Source organism: Nannobrachium achirus (assembly GCF_963921795.1).
Source record: "Nannobrachium achirus genome assembly, chromosome: 21".
Lineage (NCBI taxonomy): Eukaryota > Metazoa > Chordata > Actinopteri > Myctophiformes > Myctophidae > Nannobrachium > Nannobrachium achirus.
Genome location: NC_137828.1, coordinates 42,677,367 through 42,701,418, shown reverse-complemented (window position 1 = coordinate 42,701,418; position 24,052 = coordinate 42,677,367). Strand labels below are relative to the sequence as shown.

Sequence of the window (24,052 nt, the reverse complement as noted above, 5' to 3'; positions counted from 1 at the left end):
TGCACACAACCCAGAACAAATCAGGCATAAAGAACACTGAGTACAAGGAGAAAGAGATAACCATCTACAGCATACAGTACGTAGTTCAGAGAATCCCCAATGTGAAGCATACCCATTTAGATCTGAGGCCCATTTTAACGCCTTCTAAATCATAACATAAGTTTTATATAGGCTTTGCACAAAGCCTATACTTTATTCTAAAAATGTAAAACAATTAATGTTGCTATACTGTATATACATACACATATGCAACCGAATGAATATAGAAAATAGAAATTTGTATCTAAAAATGTATAGGCTTTCCAAGTCTAAACAGGTTTAAAAAATCCCCTCCAGTTTGAACAATCTATTTCAGGCCATGGGTTGTATGAAAAATGGAGGCATTGAGTCTGGGAACCAAAGGATTAGCAGCAGTACTGTAGAGGAACGAGTCAACGAGACCGGCTGATGAGGAACGGTGACACAGTTAACCAGAATGTATGGATGGAGTATGTTTCTAACATTTATGTCTAATGCTTGAAGCTGCTTTTATCCCACTCTGCTGCAGAACACAGGCCTCATGTGTGGAGATGGGCCACACACGTCACACAGAAACGACACACATTCCACGGCTCACTTGATTATTCTCGCTTCCTCTCGGGGAGAGGCACTTCCAAACACAAAAGAGAATCAACAAGAAAAACATAAGAAGTCAACAACATAGGACAGAATCATTAGGATCCAAATCCGGACTAAAGATGTAACAATACAATTTTTTTCTTCTCCAATACCGATTCTGATTCTAATTACTTTCGTATCAGGGGAGGGACCCTTACAGGTCTGTAACCGAATGGAACCGCAGGGGTCCTTGAAATTAAAAGTTTGAAAATAAATCATTGGCATTAATAATTGTTTAAGTGCAGCCACCAGTTTGTAAAATAATGTAGTATAAAATAGTAATTTAACATCAACTGAAGCATTCAAAAAAATGACTGTAAATGAAATATCATGTGATAAATGATGTGGTATCGGAATGGCATAGACTGGCACCGTGTTGCTGTTATTAATGAACCTTGCTCTGTTAGATCAGAAGTGGACGGAGATAGACGGCAGGTAACATTAGGGTTGGAATCCATTAGGATTTTAATGATTCCAATTCCTTAACGGTTCCCCTTAACGATTACTATAGGAAAGTGGTTCTCAAAGTGGATTCCAGGGACTTTGTGGGTTTCTTTATGGGCGTCTAAATTTCCCCATGCAAGTCTGTAACAAACAGTACACAAATGGAACCAAATGAACCCAAACAGGTCCATTTGTTTACTGTCAGAGTTAACTCTTTGAGTGCCCCCTTTTTCACCACTAGAGGGCCCCAATGACCAGAGAATTCTACTTAGACAGTGCTGGTATATGCACAAGCCCTGCAGCCATGACATGCCTGAACACTTTCCTTTGTGCATGTACAGGAAGAGGATGAAGTTAGCTTGAAGTTAGCTATTGGCTACCAAGCATTTTAGAAGATCTATTTTCTGCAATTTAGCCACGATTAAACCTTGCACACCTCATGCATGGGAAAAAAACAGAGAAGAATGAGCTCTAAAAAATCCAATGCAATCCTGGATTGCATTGGAGTGGATTTGTGCAGTTTGTTCACAGCTTTCAAACAAAAAAATCCGATTGGAAATCCGTTCAGGCATTCTTGAGATAATAGCCATTATGTTTTACATGTTATGTAAACAAAAATGGCTGCCCTGTATGTTAGATGGGGTTGTATGGGGGTGGAACATGCAAAATCGCGATTGAAGTCATGTTCACCAGATTTGATGGCGAACTAGTTCGGGATCGGCACTCTGCGATACGCTAATAAAGCCGAACTAGTTCGGGATTGGCACTCAATGAGTTAAGGGGAGACCTTGAAATGTAAAAGTTTGAGAAACACTTGCTATAGGGGGGTTCCAACTTCCAAATGGAGCCTTATAGGTCTGTAACACTTAAGTGTACAAATACATTTCCATTTGTACACTCTCAGAGGTATGATGGTATTTTAAAGTTTAAGAACCATTGATATTGTATTTATTTTGTATTTCAGACGGTAAAGGTCTTTGCACACTGCTGCGTTTTTCGGGCCGAATATCGGAGTGAATTTCGGAGTGCGTGAATAAAAAAATCAACCTCACGTTATGTCAATCACGTTTGCACACTGCCGCCCGTTTCGTATTTATTTTTGGACCAGGGTTGATTTTTCCCAATTTTCGCAGCTGTCGCACTGAGTCCCTTGCTCTCTCTCTCTTTCCTCTCTCTCCCTGGCCTACGGCTTTCGGATTTCCAAAACGCAACAAAAACACGCAGTGCAGTGTGCAACCACCTTTAGTCCACATACCAGCTCTGACTGTGTGATAAAACCAGGTTCTGGTTCGATTCCGGTTCCTCAATGTTGTATCCGATTCCTAACGTTCCGGAGCCCCACCCTAGTTAACATGTCGAGGGACTAGGGATGGCCAATGGTTAACCGTTAAGAAAGTGGTTACCGGTAAACACTAACGGTTGGTGACCATAAATAAGTCGTTTTAAAATGCGCCAGAGCGGCTTGGAGCGATCGAGGACCATTCTCTGCTCCAATTGCGCTCCTGTTGGGGCCGCAAACCACATGCATGTACTGCGCCTCGCTGACAACGCTGAGACACAGGCTTGCTGACTAGGGCTGCAAGCGAACCTTCGGGGATTCGAACGTTCGTTCGTTACATTGGCAATCGAAGTTCGAAATTAATGGGTTCAGGTTTTTTTCTTTTTTTTTTCTTCTTTTTTTTTACACGAAAAATAATTATCAGAATGTGATAGGCCTATTCAGAATATCACAGTAGTAGAGATAACCAAATACGAAATAAGTTAGGCCTACCGGTAAACACTAACAGTTAATGGTGACCGTTAAAGTAGTTATAAAATGCACCAGAACAGCTTGGAGCGATCAAGGACCGTCCTCCGCTCCAATTCCGCTCCTGTTTGGGGCCGCGAACCATTACAGCGCCTCGCTGACACACGCTTGTTGACAGACAATAAAGTGAGAGGCAGGACTCTGAGCTGGGCAGAGAGAGACTTGTGTGTGCTCTGAACAGCGAACACCCATCCACGCACCCAAAGATTAAACAGCCTTTCTCCTAAGCATGAGCAAAGATGGATTTCATTGCAACCACCTAAAGGATCTATAATGCGATTTCTGGGGTTGTTACATCGAGACCAGTTCAGCCCGAACGCGACGCGCTCCGACGCATTCACCAAGTCTAATCATCATCCGTGCGACTCCGCTATACATTGAGCCTGTTCATCAACAAACTGTGCAACATTTTCTCCGATTGGGTTGGATTTTCCAAGTGTTAGCCTACGTGTTAATGCGGCCACGCATCCACGTGTTTTCAATGGTTAAAACAGCGCATTTAAAACATTTCCTACACTGTTTTAGCTGGTTAAAGGTACAGTACGTTCAATGGTTCGGTGAACCGAACGAACCATCGAACGTTTGATGGTCCGTTCGGAAAATCCCCCCGAAGTTCGAATCCCTAAAACAGGGCTAGATTACAGCCCTATTGCTGACTGAGAGCAGGGTAGACTTTGTGCTCTGAAAACCCATCCACCCACCAAAAGATGAAATAGCTTTCCGCCTAAGCATGAAGCAAAGATGGATTTCATTGCAAATCCCCAAAGGATCCATAATTTTTGGGTTTGTTACATAGAGACCAGTTCAGCCCGTCCACGGCGTGGCGTAGTCTTACATCATCCATGCAACTCTCGGCCATACGTTGACAGAGATGAGCCTTTTGGTCAGGGAACAAACAGTGCAAAATTCTCCGATTGGATTTTTCTAAACAGACTCAGTGATGTCATTATGTGTGCATCCCGCATCAAAAACTCATTCAAGTTGCCCAGGGACTCATTCATGTCATGGTCCTGGGGTCCCGGGGATGCGCCTCCATTGGAGTCCATGTTAAAATAATTTACCGCATCGCGGTAAAAGAAAAACATTTTAAAATTCCACAGACACCACCATTGTTCATGGGTGAAAGCATCCTACTTTACCCCTACGTTAACACAAGTAGAAAGTCTTAAACAGGCGATAGAAACGTCAATGTTTTGATTCCACCGACGTCCGATGCCATTTTGCGCGCCCGAATTCATTAGGGGCACATGTTTTAGTAGTTTTAGTAGTTCTAAGTTCAAACATTAGCCAAATTGTAAAATAAATATAAGAAATAGGCAAACATTTTGAAAATAGCCGATCTACAAGCTCACAGCGCTCGAAAACATTGTATTGAGGACTCATAAAACTTTTCTGGGACCCATTTGAATGACCACCTGTGGGTCCCGGGACCCATTACATTGAAAACCTAGTAACATCACTTAACAGATCCCAGTCTTATTGAACCCTGTTTTAAAGAGAAGAAATAAGAGCTTAAAAACAACTTGCAAGTGTTGCGTGTTGATGAGGTCACGCATCAACATGCTTTTAATGGGTAAAATAACACATTTTTGAACACATTTCCTTAAAGGTTAACGGTTATGTAACCAATAAAGCCTTTCGGTTATCGTCTAAGAACATTTCTCCATTTGGCCATCCCTACGAGGGACAGTGGCCAATGCTGGTATATCTGGAATCCGGAGCTATACCAGAGCAGCAGAGAGTGAGGAGTCGAAGACCAGGGCCAGAGGACAGTGTCAGGTTACAGGAGTGAGTGATGGGAGACCTAGACATTCAGTGACTGTGTGTGGCCAGCAGATAAAGGTCAGTGTTTGTTTGTGGTCTCGTTTTAGTGCCTTCCTCGTCAACGTATTCCCCCCACGGGGACATGATGACAGTGGCTTCAAAGTGCCACAAGTGTGACCAGCAGCAGGGCCTCATGGGTCCTCGTCAAAAGAGTCAAGAGTCAGCATCCTATGATGCCAAAGCAATGCCATGGTCCACAGTGAATGGACCAGTGGCATGAACCATGTGAATGAACCATGTCATGCTACAGAGTCCTGTTGATCACATTGGCTGCAGACACGATTTTGCATGTATAATCCAGGACGGATTAAATACAGTAAATTCTGTCTGCGGCAGACAAGAACTTATTTTATAAGTAACCAGGAGGTTCTATTCAACGGTACAAATCTATTTGGCTGTTAAATTAGGGAAAGTGAATTTTAGGATAACATCTGTCAGGTGGAAACCTCACATATTCAACTTCAGGATTCAAATTCAAAAACATCAAAAGTAGTAGATGTACAAGCTCAAAGCTTGAGCATCTGCTACTTTTGATGCTTGTGTGTGATGCTGTAAATCAAGCAGGGCGTTAATTTACGAATAAACACAAAAAGTTGGAATAAAGAGGTTTCTACTCAACAGCAACAAATATACCAGCCACTGTGGCTGGTGGACATGAAAGTCTGCAATTCTGTTAATTGGTTAAAATGTGTGTACATGCCTCATAAAGACCGTTTACACAACAGGACGACTGGAGGTTGATGACCTCATATTGCTATGTTAGCAGAGTAGGAAATGGCTAGTTATGTGCTAGTAGTCAATTATGACTGCTTGTTATTTAAGTCTATTCTACCAGACAATTTTACAGCTAACAACTATCATTTTGGGAGGTTCTTTCATATTCTCAATCCTTATTTGCCTGTTGAAATGTTGAAAGTTTCTGGTAAACATCTTAACGAGGGTCACTGAATCCACTTGTGAGGTTGTCAACAGCGCTGCATGTTAGTGTGAGTGACTTTGCAAAAAGGCATACAAACGTGCCACTCCCTGCTACCTGATACATGCAGGTTTTCATCCTTTTACTTGTGTGTGTGGTTCCACATTTCTGTCCAGAAAGAATTGGGAGCAGTGTCCAAAATGAACTGTCCAAAATGAATTGAGTAATATTAGTATTATTAGTTTCCGGAGTCAATCCGGACAAAAACAATAAATGGGCTGTTGTAAGAACATTTAACTGAGATAATAACTTTTGAAAAATGTCATCTGGGGTCGCCTGGTGGCCTAGTGGACCAGGCGCATACCATATAGGCATTTCGGCATCAATGCCTGTCGGCGTCACCGGTTTGATTCCCGATCCGAGCGACCTTTGCTGCATGTCACTCCCTGTCTCTCCCCCATTTCCTGTCAGTCTACTGTCCTATCCAATAAAGGCAAAAAGCCCAAAAATTAATCTTAAAAAAAAAAAAAAAAAAGTCATCTGACAGCTATTTCATTACGGTGGCTGGCAACAGACCTGTGGCAAGTGACTTTTTAGCAGAGGATTACAGATGTCCCATCTAGTACATGAAACTAGAGGAGCCGTATGAACCAAAAGAAAGTGAGCACAACATCCTACTCCCTTCAGAGGCAGGGTGAACCGAAGAGGAAGCTTTGCAGGTCTCAGGCCATCTCAAGCGCTCCATTTTCGAAGCACTGTTTAGACATGTATAAAAAACAAACATGGTGCACTTGTCTACACTGGGTACAGGGACAAACGCAAGTCAATTCCTCTGGGCCATAAATGCCAGATATTGTGGTGCAGAATAATATGGCCTTTTGAGATTGATTATCCACTATTGGCACTTGGTTGGCAGCCTGACAGGTGTTAATTTTGGACACTGGATAGGAGTCAAAGGCACGACAAAGGGACAAACCAGAGCGGCCTCACACTCAACCTCTCTAGATCCGCGGTTCCAAACCTTTTAGCTCGAGACCCAAGAGAAATTTGATGTCTACAACCTCATAATGGTGTGAGCGCTTGTAGATCTGCTATTTTCACTACTTCTGAAACGTCATTACGTTAGAAATTGGTCTGTGACCCAAAAAAGGGTCCCAAGCCACAGTCTTGGAAAGTGATCTAGATTGGGTCTTTGTATTGTTAATGTTCCACTAGTAGAACTCCTGTTCTATAATATTGCACTGGCCCAGCAGTGCATTGCGCACATGTGCGCAGTGTGCGCACACACGCACAGACAAACACACACACGTCCTATCATCCCTTTCCTACCAGCTGCCTCCGCCGCAGCCATCAATTATTCACTGGAACCTCGCCACCGGGTTTACCTTTGAGGCTGGCAGACGAGGGCAGAGTGCATGGGGAAATGGTGAGATGCGGAGACGTCCTTAATGTTAAAGCCTGATTTATACTGCGTTAAGTTGCACACTCATGTCTACAAGCTCACAACATGTTGCGCCGCAATGCGTTGTTATGACCTTGTAGAATAGATCTTGCAATTCGGCATGCGACACGCAACAACCAAGTATAAATCAGGCATTAAAAACATACGTACGCACTACACTCAGCTGCTGTTGGTGATGCCGCTACCATAATCCTTTCTCAGCAAACCTTAACCTTTGCTGTGTTATTAGAAAAGGACTCAAGGAGTGTGTGTGTATGTGTGTGTGTGTGTGTGTGTGTGTGTGTGTGTGTGTGTGTGTGTGTGTGTGTGTGTGTATGTATGTATATGTATATCTATCTGTATCTTCCCAGCGACGTTGGTGTAGCGGTTAGTGCATATGCCCTTCATGCGGAAGGTGAGTGGTTCAAACCCTGCCTAGGCCGACGTCAGCAAGGGGGAGAAGACGACAGCCACCTCATGGCCTCCCCTAAGTAACAAGAAATCTTGTGAAATAAAATGTCGCCAACCAATCATCAAGGACGATGTCGATGATACACGAAAGAAGAGGAAGAAGCTGACAGTGTTTCAGCCCCACAGCCTCCCATGTGTATGGACCAAAGGACAGATGACAGACAGACAGAACACCAGTAGAAAGTTACAGATACATATAGGGTACCCCCAACCCTATATACAGTCATCCTGCCTGAAGCAAACAAGAAAGACTAGCCAGGTAAGCCTAGTTATTATGACATCAGTGCAAACCACAGGTGACAACAGAGTGGATGCAACAACAGTCAGTCACTCAGCAGACAACACTGTATGCTACAGAGTCACAGAAATGGATGGATGGCCCGGAATTAACCAGGGTTCAGGGTTACTCCCTGCTCTCGGGGAACCTAGGCTCACTTCCTCCTGACACCCAAATCCTCACCTCCCTCTCTTCCTCCTGCAGCACCCACACCCCCACCTCCCCTCTCTCTCTGTTAATCCATCTCCGGAATGAAATCCCCATCCCTGTCACCCAAACTCCCCACAAAAAAGGCAAAGGGGGGGTGGGGCTGCTGGGGCATCAGGATGTGTGACCAGCTGGTCACCAGCGTAGACAAAGAAATCTGCTGAATGTGCTCTTGCATAAAAAGAAACGTAGCTCTTGTGTGCTCACTGTGCTGCTGTTTTCTTCATGGTAGGTTCCCTCCTACCTTCCCCTGCACTGTGAATCAGCAGCATTACGTGTGAGTTATGCATGTCTGGTTATCCTTTACTACGCAGTAGTTTTCAAACTTTATGTGCCAAGGACCCCCGGATTGTATTTGGCCCCGGCACGCCATATGAAAATGTTTTGTGCAAGGTACCCTCAGAAGAGAAGATTTGTGTTTAAATATAGCAGATGCACAAGCTCGCAGCTTGGCACACGAAGCGACATGCTGTGAACTTGTAGATCTGCAATTGTTGAATAGCCAAGGTAAAAATGGATAAAGTGGTTAAGAATGATATATTAACTACTTTTGCTGGAGGGACCCCCTGGGAACCCTCCCCCCCAGGACCCCTGGATGTCCCCTGACCCCACTTTGAGAACCAATTCTTTACAGTGGACGTAGTTGGCAGAGAGGAGTGCCAATGTCGAAGGGAGTATTAAGAAACTGCACATGAAGTAAAATCTTCTTTAACAATCCAGACATGAAAAACACAGGCTTGCAACATTAACGGAAACATACAGATGTAATGTTTATATGATCCGTTTGTCACTGTGCATAAAGGCAAAGAGAGATGGATAGGCTGAAGAAAGAAAAGGATTAATGAGTTTGGTTTTTACAGCAGAGTGGGCTAATGCAGGTGTGGTTTATCACTGGTCCTGGCCTAGTTTAGCCAGCCACCAATAGGAGAGGGGACCAACATGTTTGGTGCCTTTCTAGCACTTAAAGGGATATTACACTTTCAAAGTCATTTTATCGTCTAATCAGGCTTTTATGAACACCCTGAACAGTTTTTAATTTGCTTGATTCAATATTTAGATATTTGATGTAAATGTTACCAGGCCCGACACGCCCAGGCCCTCTCCACATACACACCCATTGTAACTTCAAACTCCATTTTAACCGTGATAAATTCATTAAAAACAACCATTATTTTTTCTGGTGACTCAAACTACCCTCCTAATACGTGAGCAGGCCGTGTTTTTTCGATAACTTTTTTCATTTATTTTTAATAATCCATTTTTGTATTAAATATTTTTCATTTTCCCAAATAATTATTAAAAATTAATGAAAAAAGTTATCGAAAAAACACGGCCTGCTCACGTATTAGGAGGGTAGTATGAGTCAACAGAAAAAACAACAGGTGTTTTTAACGAATTTATCATGGTTAAAATGGAGTTTGAAGTTACAATGGGTGTGTATGTGGAGAGGGCCTGGGCGTGTCGGGCCTGGTAACATTTACATCAAATATCTAAATATTGAATCAAGCAAATTAAAAACTGTTCAGGGTGTTCATAAAAGCCTGATTAGACGATAAAATGACTTTGAAAGTGTAATATCCCTTTAACACTTAAGGTGCCAACCCCGAGTTTCCCGAGTTTGTGTATACAGGTAGCTGTGCTGTGAAAGCCTTTTTTTTTTTTTTGCTCTCCCTACTCTCCTTACTTCCAACTTCCGGTTTTGGCATGATCGCGATCGCAAAATGCATGTTTGACTCCCAGAACAGCTCTCTCTTTCAAACATGGCAGCCATGTTTGTTTACATTTGAAGAAAACACTATAGCCTATATCTTTTGAATGCCTGAACGGATTTCCAAGCGGATTTTTTGTCTGAAAGCTGTGAATGGCGTGTGGTGCATCATCTGTGCATGACCCGTGCACATTAAAAGGTAAGATTCTGGCAATTCTGGCAATGAAAGACATTCAACATTTTAATGCTTGGCAGAAAGCAGGTTAAAAAAGCAGTCTGTGGATTACATTATTTTTTATTATAGGCCGGTTCCCTTTGGTAATTCGGAAATGACAGCAAGTTGGGAATGCATGCCCAGAGGTTTTGTGAATTTATGAATAGGTTATTTTTGTATGTTTACTGTGTACTTTTGTATGGAAAACTCCATATTCCAAGAAGTTCCTTAAGTATTAACCAGAATTCCACAGACAAACACACGTTTATCATGGGGTTACAGTAAATCCCCTGTATGTCTCACATTTATACTTTACTATTCACCATAAATAATGCTGACTTCGTAAACAAATACATAGGCTACTGAACACAAAAGTGTTGAAACCCCCCAAAAAGAAAAAAGGCTAAAACCAGTGCGTTAGGGTTAACAATACTTGGCAGAACAATGACGGACCATTTAGCGAGAGCTGAAAGAATGGCATTCAAATGCGGTTTCAATTGACCCTAGGCTGAATCATACACAAGGGAACAGGAGAGAAAAGCGTTTCGATTTTATCAACTAAAAGTGGCCCGAAATGGCAGAGGAGCAGGTCCCAGAGGAAGTCTGCTTCTACTTCAGGGTTCAGTGGCCTGTGTGAGAGGGCAGGGAGGGGGTAGAAGAGAAGGGAGGGTCTGAGAAGGACCATTTTCACGGCCGGGTGGTGGCCTAATCTGCTGCCCCTGGGAAAGAGAGATGGGGGGGACTGGCGAAAACAGCTGAGGATAAGGAGGAAGAGACTGCACGCTGTCACTTCCTCTTTCTTTAAAGCAACGGAAACATAATAATCATAATCAAATGGAACATTTTATTTCAGTTGGCCGATTGTTCAATTCAAGGACATGAACTCGGGTCATGAGATTAAAAAAAAAACCACACTAGAGTAGGAACAGTCATTCAGTGATCCCCATATAGTGAGTGACATATATAGCCTGGTTAATACACCTGAAAGGTCCTGTTATATAATAGTATATAATATAATAGTATATAACAGTAATAATACAGGGACCGACAAAACCAGTTCTGCAGGGCATACAATGGCTTATACGTAGGCCTATAATCTATTGCAACACATTCACACAAGGGATTTGTTCCCCATTCGATCTGTATTGAACAACGGATGAGCCAATAAGAGAGAATTGGTAGATACAGCAGGCTATGGGTCCTGTATTACCGGTTTGTTTTGTAAGTGTGCTGTATATACATACAGACTGCCAGCGGCATTCTTACCCCTCCCAAAAGGGGACACTGCCTCTCCTTCCACTTAAATTTTAACATACAGATGGGAGGTAAATTAAAGTTAAAGCCAACATCAAGTGTCTTAGAATGATTTGGGGATACCATAAGCCGGCAGAGCAGCTGCAATGTGCCTTGGCATAGATTCTATGTCTCTGGAACTCCACCACCATTATAACAATAGGTATTCTTCTAGATCTGTCCCCTCATAGTTTGAAGGGGCTCTGGGGATTTTATTTGTTGTATGTCTGATTATTAATTGTTTCTCAAATGATTACTTGATATCAACAGGTAAAGATAACACTGAATGTATATACATATATTACACACAAGAGACAGACATAAAAGACTGAAGCACAAACAGTTGAGTTAGAGAATGTGCTACTTCTGTGTGGTCAAATGACACAGCCATTTGACCCATTTCCTAAGCCAAACGTTATGTTTCATATTTTGGCACATTTTGGCTTTGAGCCAGGCGATGTGAGGCAGTGGGCTAATTTGTAAACGGGAATAACATGCCACATTTGTGTAGAAATTCTGCTGCACTACCAAATACGTCTAATCTAAGATTAAAGGATTTACAAGTGACCCTTTCTGACATGGACACTGATTTTTGATCGAGCTGCTGTGTTTTCATGGAAAGCAAATAACTGTTAGTGGGATTTAGAATTTGCAGCTTGATATTTATTATTCCAGGGGTCTACCCAGCAGCACTGCTCTGAAAAGACATGGGTTACAGGGTGGTTAACCACAAAGCCTCAGGACACACACTCACACAGTAGCTTTTTCAAAGCAACATTCTACCAAATTAAATCCATAGCATATGATTTATATAATTGTTCATACTCTTGTGCCCTATGGGTCTGACATCCTGGCAGAGACCACTCTCACCAGCATAGATATACTGTATTTCATCGAATCCACAGAGCGGCAATCATAACTGTGGTGTCAAGTGCACCGTTTCGCACCGCGATAACTTAACTATGCTGTGGATGTGTTCTAGTGTAACTTGTCTTTATTTATTTATTTCTAGATTAACTTTTAGACAATCAGGAAGCAGCATTCTCAGTGACGTCACCATTAGAGTAAGTCCATTGACTTCAAAGGGGGGAGTGGGGCTAGCTTGAGGATTTGTCAAGCTTCACATGACAATTTGGCTGTCCAGACAATAAATAGGCAACCACACTTGCAATTTCCCAGCATTGCATCTTTCTACGCCACATTCTCGCTCACCAACTTGTGGAGAATGTAGTGAAGGATGACATCGCTGTAGAGTACACCTGTGCTCTAATTGTTGTCTTTGTAATGATACGTTTATGCTTCTTCTATGTAGGCTTACTAGGCTAGTTATCAATGGACTGTTCTTGTTGACACAGTCCTATCTAATCTATCATGTTTCATCACCCGACCTGCATGTGCTTTTGACATATTCGCCGTCCTGGAGATGAGTTGCTGTTCCGTTTTTCAGTGTTCCGTTTTCTTTTTTGTTCAGTTCTGCTGTTACTATCAATTGTGCACTCTCGAACACAATATCCAACTCCATTTACTGATGTCTTTAGGAGTCTATGAAATGCTGATGTCTGTTTCTATTGAAATACTAGTCACTTGAGTAGACTTTGTGACTGAAGCTCCAGCCATCTGTGCCCAAATAATGAACCTTGATTTCACTTAAATTATCTTCTCTTGCTATCTTGATCCAAAAATCAAACAGTCAACTGGGCCAGCTAAGCATTTTTATAAATATATGCCACTAGGGATGGGTCTGCATTTCATATACGTCTCCACTCATTTGTGTCACCTGGCTGTCACTTCTGTATTGGCTTACAATCCATCCTTTAAAAAAACTACTTTATGATGTATCGTTATGTTCAAATGTAACTTAGGCCAGGGGCAGGGCAGAGCACACATTGGGAGAGACAAAGAGCCATGATGACATTGGATATGGGGTCCTGAATGGGGACCAGACAAGCCAGGTTGAATGGCTTACTTTGTGACCCGTCATGAGACTTTAGGATGGCTAAAAAAGATAATTCCCCTCTTCCTCAACCCGATCTTTGAGGCCAGCCAGGCTGGGGGGCATTTCTCATTCTATTCCCTCAGAGGAGTTTGTCCATGTAGCGCCGATCAGTTCAAAATCAACACAATCTGCAATCTCGGCCAGTTACTTAATTTAACGAATACAAGATAGTATTATGGAGGATGAGGCCTGTCAGTGTCCACCTCCCCGCACTATATCAAGCATTCCTTCAATCATTTACAGCAGGGGCTGGCAATCGTAGGCAAGGTGCTAGCATTTATGTAATCTCTGGGCAATTTATAATAGTCACAGATTCACCAATGAAACCTACTCAGAACGTCAGAAGTAAAACAAAACACAAATTATGCAGTAACTGAGATTAGTTGTGCAATGAAGGAGGGAAAAGCACTAGGTTAGTGTTAACAACTGAGGATACATGGGCATGAGGGGAATTCCTGACCAACTGCTCTTAAAGGGGAAGACCACTCATTTTGAATATTGAACTATGTCATTAATATACCTTAGAGTTGTGTGGAAATAATAAAAAGGTTCCCCTCTTCTGTGTTGCCGAGAACTGAAGGATTGATTTTGAGGTTTGTATTGTAAAGTACAATGTGTGATGTCATCAAGTTGTAATTTGCAATGCAAACCCCAAAATCAATCCTCCAGTTCTAGGCAACACAGAAGAGGGGGAACTTTTTTTTAATTTCCACACAACTCCTCTAAGGTATATTAATGACATAGTTCAATATTGAAAATGGGTGGTCTTCCCCTTTAACAGGTTCTCAGGCCTCGTTCCATGCAGGCAAGAAGTACTGGCTCAATTTGCGACCCGTGTACATTAATGATTTTATACCTCTGTCAATAAAGGCTACCAATTGCCGTTCTAGGGTATTGGCCACAATGAGTTCACCTTTGTCCCATTCTCTATACATGTGAGCTGGTTATGCATGCCTGTCATACGCTGAAATATACCTATTGTGTTGAAACGTTGGTGTCTAATAAAAAATGTTATTGCATTGTGGCTAAGAGCTGTGCGACCTCCTGTCTTTTAAACAGTTATATATCTCCTTTGGTCAGCACCTCACCACTGGTGTGCGTTCCAGTTCCATTGTTTGCTCAACATATAATAGTAGTCACAGAGTCTGTAAAGAAAATGTATACTTTGTTAGTTTTCTCATTCCGATACGCCATTAAATTAAACACCCTTCAAAAAAGAACTTCTGACTATATAGACATTTACAAAGACGCTCAAACTGGTCCATCAGAAGCTAGTCTCATATCCTACCACACTCAACTCGGACGGAGTGGGACAAAGACGAAGAGAGAGGCGTACATGTACGTCATTACTACAGAAAGCATAATCTATGGCTGCCAGGTGTGGGGGACACTAGCGGGTGGTCAAAATAGATCCACAGTCACAGTGAACTTAAACTTTACTGTAAGGACGTCTCTAAATCTCCATCTGTTCACACTGTTAAACCCCCTGTATCCCAAATCCTAACATGAGAGGTATGCCCTCCCCTCCCCCAACACTGTGCACATTACCACTGCACGACTTATCGGCTTTTAACTGTAGTCTTTTACATATTACCTATGACTTATCACTCGATTACTATTCCTTATGTAAGCGGGTTAGTTTCCTTGAGATCAAACGTCTCTCAAACAGTACACACTTATATAGACAGCAGCAACCACTTTAGAGTAAAATGGATTAATACATATTATTACCCGGCTTGGTTGAATGCTTGATTCTGACTGGTCGAGCGCTGAAATCAGCGGTGAATTATAGGCGTATAATGACCGCTCTGCTCTATAATTCACCGCTGCCTAATCAACAGCTCAGAGCAGCTGCTGTATTCAGGCTGCACTGCATGGATTTAGTGCCGTATCCAACATGGCAGCCATGTAAACAAACACACAGCGATATTTACAACTAAACGTTGCTCTGAAGAATGTTTTTAAAAACATTTGAGGCGAGAAATAGACGACGTAGTAACAGAAAATGGATTCTATTTGATCAGCACTTCCTTGTTTTCCAAGGCGACGTGTTGCGCTGGGGGGGACGCACTTTCAGCCGTCTGTAAAACAAGGAAATACTTTGTTTTGTTTTAGTCAATTATTACTTTTATTTATTAGCCGGGTAATAAGTGCTTCAGCCCGTCGTGTCCATATAAGCCATAATGACCGCGCAGCAAGACGTTATCGCATACATCTCAGATTGAGGAGATGGTGAGAAAGACAATTCTAAACACATATTACTAGTGTACCCAGTACCACAACATCAATGCACTCACTAAAATTGCCAGTTCTTTATGCAGCCTTACATGTTCACATGTCCTTATGTCTGAGCCCCCATCCACCCTGCAGCCCACCCACTTCAAAGCAATGATACTGAACGTGTGGGGCCTCTGAGACGATTATTGTTATGACATATCATATGCTGTATGTACTACTGTATGTGTGGGTGTACTTTAACACCCATGCTATGATTCTCCTCACTACAGAGGCTGGATTGCCAAAGAAACAGAACTGTAGTAAAAGATTACACAAAGAAAAAAGGCTTAAAAAAAACAACTGACAGTTAAAGTACTTTGGCCAAAACTACCCAAGTCTGAAGGGTTCATTCTGTAGCTAGGATGACATTAGTTAAAAGAGTCTCCTACCGGTCAAATTATCAGCTTAGGAATGCAACAAAAAAAAACTATCTCCATGGCATGAATTCAAGGCTTCATGGGTTGTGTAATTGATAGAAATTAATAATTTTTGGGGGGTGAACTACTCCTTTAAATGGTGAGAAGTAAAGGGATAAGACAAGTGTAGCGTGAGATTCAGACTCTTGTGGGCTCATTCATTGTACGCCCACTGCCTCTGTTCTTGACCCTTTGTGGGTCTGATTCTGACCTCTGCGTTCCAACTCTGCAGCCTTCCTTGTACGGCAGACCCGAGGAGGGCCATTGCTTTAGCTGCTCTGTCACTAAACATTTACGTCTCCCAGTTAAAGCCACAAGCACCACATATAGGGGACTGTTAGGTTATAGGTTTGTGCTGGGGTTACTTGACTGTGGCTCTTCAGTGAATCTTCTGGGGCCCCTACTACAGCTACACTACACTACACTACAGTCTATCTTCTGGGGACCTGCAGCTAGCGTGGACTGGTTAATGCTTAGAGAGGCCAAAAGAGTTAAACATCAGAGGTATTCCCCGCAGAATCATAAAACACAGAACAGTGACGTGATGTAGAGACTGTCCATTGTGCCATGTCTGCATAATGTTATCTTAAGCCTCTATAGTGGCGTTTCCATAAAGCCACTTTTTGCGCATTAACGGCTTAGTCGCAAAATGTTTTTATGTTAACACTTCAAAATGCGAATAAACTTTCATTATCCGCAAAAAAGATTATCCGCTTGGAGGAGGAGGATTTTGAGGCTTAATCGAATAAACTAAATGTGCAAAAGTGAATGGAAACGGGTCAGACAATACATTCGAATAAAGTATGACGTTCTAGGTCCATTTCCCCTGCCGCTTTGTCCATGGTATAGCGTTAGCCCACAAAACAAACCTGTTGTTTGTTACACACAGAGTGACACGGACCATGTGTAAATTCCTCCCGTTTTAAGCCATCGGTGGCGAGCAAACCCTTCCTCATCCCACGGTGTTGCGTGCCTGAAGTGCCCAATCTACAAGCTCACAGGCACAGCAGCTCGCATCCACGTCTCCGCGCCGTTGTGAGCTTCCAGATCGGCCACCTGACCTTCCAGAGGACGCTGAAACTGCCACTGTGCAGCGACGCGACCGCGGTTTTCCCGGTGAATCGGTAGCTTTATGTATTGAGAGGAACTCTTGCCAATTTCGTAAGAGACTCGTCGCCAATTGTAATATATTTAAAAGTTATTTGGGGCCATGATGATGACGACTGATAATCCCTTCTTCCCACTACTAGACAGTGACCGAGTGACAGCAGTCAGACGTGCAGACGGTGCAGTGCTCAGGTTCGGTCTGAAAAAAACCAGCCTGATCAACTCTTGCGACGTCGCTAATTCGAATGACACCCGCAAATGGAAACATGCTAAATTCGCTTTGTCTTAATGCGTATTTCTGATAATTCGTTTCCCTAATTTGATTAAGTTTATAGTAGAGGAGCCTATGTATTTCCGTAATTTTGGAATGTTAATTTTTGGAGACAGGAAATGGCAATAACTTTGCTTCTAGGTAACTTATAAAGGTGATCTAAGAGTCTAAGTCCATGTTTGTGAGGTCAAGAAATTCATCTGTTACCATTGTGAAGTCATACAACCTTTCCTGATTAGCATAAATTGCATAAATTATGCAAAAATGAGGTGGAAATAAGCAAATTGCTGCATTTTTTAAGTTTTAGTCAACTTTGAAAGCTTCTCACAGACTCTAAGATGTATGTTTGCAAGTCATCAATTATCATCATCCTATAAATAAATCATGCAACACTTTGTCTGTGTAATAATTATGTAATAATCACACCGAAACCAGAAATATCTATATTTCTTTGCTTTAAGCTAATTAATAAACATGATCTTACAGACAGTGTAAGTCTGTTTGCATGTCTAGAAAATATTCTCTATCCATAACTAGGATATTTAACCTTTCCTTATTAGCATAATTTGCATGTATGTATATATATATATATACATACATATACATATATCCGTGACCCGATTCTGGATAAGCGGTTGAAGATGGATGGATGTATATATATATATATATATATATATATATATATATATATATATATATATATATATATATATATGAGAAATGGTCACAGATTTATCAGATTGTTTATTCTAATATTTACAGAAAGTTGTGAAAACACATTTAAATAGAAGGGTCTCCATCGTCATCATCACCAATTCCCAACAGATGTGCCTTGCTTACATTACAACACACCTATTCATCTGCCCCACACATGCACATCTCAGAGCAGTTAAAACGTTAAGATCGACAAGAACAATGTGACACGCACTGGGATTTCTTGCAGCCACATTTGATCAGTTGGGTATTATGGGTAATGGTGGCTGGAGCTGGGGGTTCCCGTGTTGTGACTGGCACCAGTTGTTCTCCCTCAGCCTCCATCCATATTCAGTTACTGGTGGTATCTGTGGGTTATGTACGTGGTCCTGACTCCTCATACCATATTGCCTTGTAATGGGAACGGGCAATGGCTTGATGTAATGCTCCTTGTGTAGGTGGCAGCTTATCGGCTTCTAATTGGTTCTTTGTGAATAACCTCCACCTGAGCTCACCAACATCCACAAGATTTGTACCGGGCTCGTACAGCTTGCAAACAAATGCTTAAATCTTATTATTCATTTTTTTCTGCGTCAGAACTGAGCTTTTTTGTAGTGCCTAGAGTATCAAATGCAAATACCACCTCCACAGGACACCGGTTTAGAGCTTGCCAACAGGTTAACTTTCCCTTGCCAACAAAATGGCCTGTCTGGTCAGTTCCATGATGGCATGGAACCCTGGTAAGTTTTCATACCCTGGTATGTTTTACTGTACATCAATAGAGTTTGAGTGGACATCTTGCCTTGATTATGATAATGTTGGGTTTTCCCTGGAAGAGTTGGAGGGCTTTCTTAGCAAGATAGACAATAAGCTCATCTTTGGTGTGGATACCTGACAAGAATAGTTTTTCTGACACCTTCCCTATCGGTGTGTTATCTTCCACATCATAAGTGGTAGGGGGCTTGCCACCCTGGTGTCGCTTACATGTGGCATCCTTCAGTGAAGATGCAATGCCATAGCGGTCAAATACTACATGAGTCTCACTATGTTCCTGTCCAGTGTGGCTATGAAGTGGTCAGCCCACTGGGAACATGTCTTGATCCATGATGGCTTTCCCATTTGCATTTGCTACTCTAGGTATTACAAAAAAGCTCAGTTCTGACACAGAAAAAAAGGTTGAAACATTTGTTTGCCAGCTGCACAAGCCCGGTACAAATCTTGTGGATGTTGGTGAGCTCAGGTGGAGGTTATTCACAAAGAACCAATTAGAAGCCGATAAGCTGCCACCTACACAAGGAGCATTACATCAAGCCATTGCCCGTTCCCATTACAAGGCAATATGGTATGAGGAGTCAGGACCACGTACATAACCCACAGATACCACCAGTAACTGAATATGGATGGAGGCTGAGGGAGAACAACTGGTGCCAGTCACAACACGGGAACCCCCAGCTCCAGCCACCATTACCCATAATACCCAACTGATCAAATGTGGCTGCAAGAAATCCCAGTGCGTGTCACATTGTTCTTGTCGATCTTAACGTTTTAACTGCTCTGAGATGTGCATGTGTGGGGCAGATGAATAGGTGTGTTGTAATGTAAGCAAGGCATTGGTGTTGGGAATTGGTGTTGACGACAAAAAGATGGAGACCCTTCTATTTAAATGTGTTTACGATATTTTCTGAGAATAAACAATCTGATAATTCTGTGACCATTTCTCATATTGTTCTTTATTTTATATTAAGGATATATATGCAAATTAAGCTAATAAGGGAAGGTTAGATATCCTAGTTATGGAAAGAGAATATTTTCTAGTCTTGCAAACAGACTTACACTGTCTGTAAGATCATGTTTATTAATTAACTTGAAGCAAAGAAATATAGCTTTCTGGTTTTGGTGTGATTATTACGTAATTATTACACAGATACAGGGTTGCATGATTTATTTATAGGATGATGATAATTGATGATTTGTAAACTTACATCTTAAAGTCTGTGAGAAGCTTTCAAAGTTGACTAAAACTGAAAAAAATAAGCAATTTGCTTATTTTCACCTCGTTGTTGCATAATTTATGCTAATTATGCTAATTAGGAAAGTTTGTATGACTTCAAAATGGTAACAGATTAATTTCTGGACCTCACAAACATCGACTTAGACTCTTAGATCACCTTTATAAGTTACCTAGAAGCAAAGTTATTGCCATTTCCTGTTTTGGGCAATTAATTGACTAATTATGCTAATTACACCAGCTAAACCCAAAAAGAAAAATTGGAGACATGTTTTTTTGGCATTCTGAGAACCCCAAGAATCAAGATATACATGTCTCCAAAAATTAACATTCCAAAATTACGGGCAACAGAATCTGATACATAGGCTCCCCTACTATTATGGAAACGCCACTTATAAGAACCTTGCATTGTGCAATGTGCACAGACTTTTTGCACAGTACTATTAACTATTGTTTCCTTATCTGGTCTCATCACCTGTATTTCAGGATGCGCGGTTTATCATGATGCTTTGTGTGTGTAGGGTTGGGATCCTTTGGTATTTTAACGATTCCAGTTCCTTAATAATTCCAATAGGAGGTTCCAAATGGACAGGTCTGTAATTCTGAGAGCTTACAAATGGGTCCATTTGGTTCCATTTGTAAACTCTCAGAGTTGATGGTCCATGAAATTAAAAGTTTGAGAACCACTAGTATTGTTATTGTAATTGTATAGCAGACATTAAGTCCACATACTAGCTCTGACAGTCTGATAAATCAGTTCCGGAAACGGTTACAAATGTGATGGAAGAGATTCCGGTTCCTCAATATTGGATCCCAACCCTATGATTGTACCTGCTATGGCTGCTAATGAAATAGACAACAAGGTTATTAACTGAAATTAGGCAGCTGGCTCACGCAGCCAGGCAAGCACTTTTTGTTCTGGGACATACTTGAACTCAGCCTTGTGCCAGCCTTTTGGGGCCCAGCACTGGGACAGAGTGGATATCCAATCAGACTATACTCAACTAGTTTGAGTCAGACAAGCATCACTAAGCAAACCAGCCAGCCAGGCAGCCCCAGTTTATGTCGGGGAAGGCCCCCCGTCCCGCCAACTAGCTCAAAGAGGTATTAAATATTAAACAACTGTATGTCTGTCTGTCTTATGTCTGTCTGTCTAAGTTGAGTGGTTTCTCAGTGTTGGCCAGGCTCCAGCAGCCTCACTCATAACATTGCCAGTCTGCCCTCCAGTGAAGCCTGGAGCAAAGTCTAAATCATCCCCATTATGGGCCATCATGTGCCAGCCATTTTTTATCAAATCAACACAAACAGGCTGGTCCACTGCTCCACTCCAATACTCTTTAGCATAAACGCTGTTTAGTACCAATGCCACAAATCCATATTAATGATCAACGTTAAGAAATACACTTCATCATTAATGTCAGGACTTCAGTTTGCACTCTCCCCCAAGTGCAATTTCTTTCTTGAAGCTTACCTACAAGAACACAGACAGATACCAAATTACCAATATACCAATGCAAATGTCCGCATTCAAGTTATTATGAATTAATACGCTCTGGGGTGCACCACTTGTCAAAATTATGAAACACAACAGTTCCGTTGTTTTGATTCTCAGAAAAAAGGGCATGCTCTGCCAAGCTTCCAATGTGTTTTTGACCTTGTCTTGTCAACATCATCTTCATTATGTGCCACTTGTCCCTTTCACCACCAGGCTAAGCTAATGAAGCCTGAGACCTGCTGAGCAATGAAGTCTGCGACCTTGTCAGTTTCCTTTTATTCCTGAACAGTGCATTCATACAAACTTAACCAACTCTACCACACAGCATACAGCAAGGGCCTTGTGCCGAGTCAGAACAATGACCAAAGAGCTGCATAATGAGGGGAAAGTCGAGCTAGTGTCTCGCTCCAGTCCACTGCTCAAGTGAGAAAAAGAAGGTTAAAGGAATGAACAAATCCAGTCCAATCTCTCCTAAAAAGAAATTCACTTTGGCCACAGCAAACAGAGCTTTTATCATATTCCAAATAGTAGGAGAGTGGGTGGGGATAAAAAGTGTGAGAGGACTCATTCCACGCATGCCTTCCCACTCTATGCCCAATCCCTCTGGACATTTCTGCCGTTACTACAGGCAACACAAGTGCATGCCAGCTCTTTTGGTCTGCACAGTCAGTGCATCTGAACCATAGAGTTTATAATGATCTGAACATGCATCATGCAAACATTTATACACTCAAAAAGGACCGCAAGCTTTTTTATCCTTTGCACCAAGCTATAGCACTTTCATCAACTCCTCCTTTTAATTGTGAATTCATTGTCCCTTCTTGGAGTTCCCTCAGATTGCATTTATATTAGCAAAATTCGAAATCAACAGCTTGCAGAGGACCAACAGGTTCTGCCCCCAGCATGGAGGGAGGTATGTGCCCTCATAATGCTAAAATACATTTCAAAAGGAAAGAAACAATTGGAAACCCCTAGCCTTGGATCAAGACTATCATAGATGTATTTGATGAAGTCTGACCTTTGCTTTCGTAAACAAAAGCAAAAGTCAGACTCGATTAGATACTTGATCCAACTTCCAAGGATAGAAAAACCCTGACTGCAAGGGCAGCATTAATGCCGTTAATGCAGTTTACGAAATGTTTACACAGTCAACCATGTTCATTAAGATGTCGAAGATGCACAGGCCATCATCACAACAAGCAATCCCCGTATATCATAATGCCACTTGAGTGTCACCGCAGCCCATGCGACTGTCAGTGTCGACTGAGTGGAATCCGTCATGAACATAAGGAGATGTGTGTCTGTGTGTGGTCTTTCAAAGGGTTCCTTACCTTGGGTAATTCTTTCAGCTGGTTGGCATCGAGCAGAAGCTCTTCCAAGCTGCGGCTGTAGCGGAACACCTCGTCGGGGACGGTCTGCAGGTTGCAGTGCCGCTTGTCCACCGACTCGACGTGGCGGTTACAACGCCACAAAGGAATACACTTCAGCATGTCCGGCAGCCTGCTGGGGAGGAGGTTTGGTCGCCGGTGCTAAGTTTACGCAAATCTCCACATCGGAGGAGTCGAAGGAAGCGAGGAAAGGCCGCTGTGGGGACCAAGATGAAGGGAACGTGGAGGAGGGAAGGAGGAACCACTGCTGGACGTCGGTCGATCCAACCCAGCTCCAGACCGCAGCCACTCAAAATGGGAGGTCGAGATCCAGTTAGACAGGAGGAACATACAATTAATCCGTGCAACGAGGTGTACTTCCTTATCGCCAGTTCAATTTACATTCACAGTGTATTGTTCACGATTCTCCTGTAATATATTCCCGGAATTATAATTATCCCCAGGCCAGGCCAGAAGTCCCCTTCTTGCTTCAAGTGTTTCCTGAATCCTCCTCACTTGCGACCCACTTCTTCCCACTGAATGAGTGTCGTTATAGTAGCCTTACAACCCCTGTTATTATCAAACCCAGTGCCGCTGCTCTAGTTGCTCACCTGGGGAAACACGCAGCCTGCAACCCAGACAGAACTAAATAAAGCTTGCTGCTCTTCCATGGTTGAATAACGGTCGCTAATATAACGCGCGTTCGGTACGAAATATCATAGACGTTCCCACGGTGCGGCGGCGGGTCTTCCTGGCTAACTGGCTGCCTGCTGCGTAGGGGATAAAGTCGTCCTCCTCGCCGGCTTGTGTTGTTAGCTAACGTTAGCTTAGCCGAACTGGTTGGATTAACTACGCCTTTGTGCCTGGCTGGCTAACGTCGGCTCGGCTAACCTACCGAGGTGACCAAACGGAGCGTTTGTTTCCGAAGAATAAAACGGCTCCGATAGTTTGCTAGAGAGACCGTGTGCGTGGTAGCCGCATCCCAAAAAGCCGCCGCTTGAATTGCTCACACGGGTCGCGGTCGGGTTGTTATGAGCTGTAGCTGTTGTTAATGTCGAGTGGACTGAGCAGGAGTTTGAGCGTCACTGCCGTCACAGCAGCAGCAACGACGGTTACCTCTCGTTCTTGTGAATCTGAGCCGAGGTACGGAGTACGGAGGCAGC

The 24,052-nt window shown here is 42.5% G+C and overlaps 1 protein-coding gene across 1 annotated transcript in view; it reads right to left on the bottom strand.

Moving 5' to 3' along the window:
- Positions 1-23,998, bottom strand: part of scrib (scribble planar cell polarity protein) — a 139,354-nt gene extending 115,356 nt beyond the window's left edge. The window contains exon 1 of the mRNA XM_080751786.1: positions 22,854-23,998. Within this exon, the coding sequence (XP_080607912.1) occupies positions 22,854-23,012 (159 nt within the window). The 5' untranslated portion in view covers positions 23,013-23,998. The remainder of the gene's footprint in view (positions 1-22,853) is intronic.
- Between the last annotated feature and the right edge of the window lie 54 nt (positions 23,999-24,052).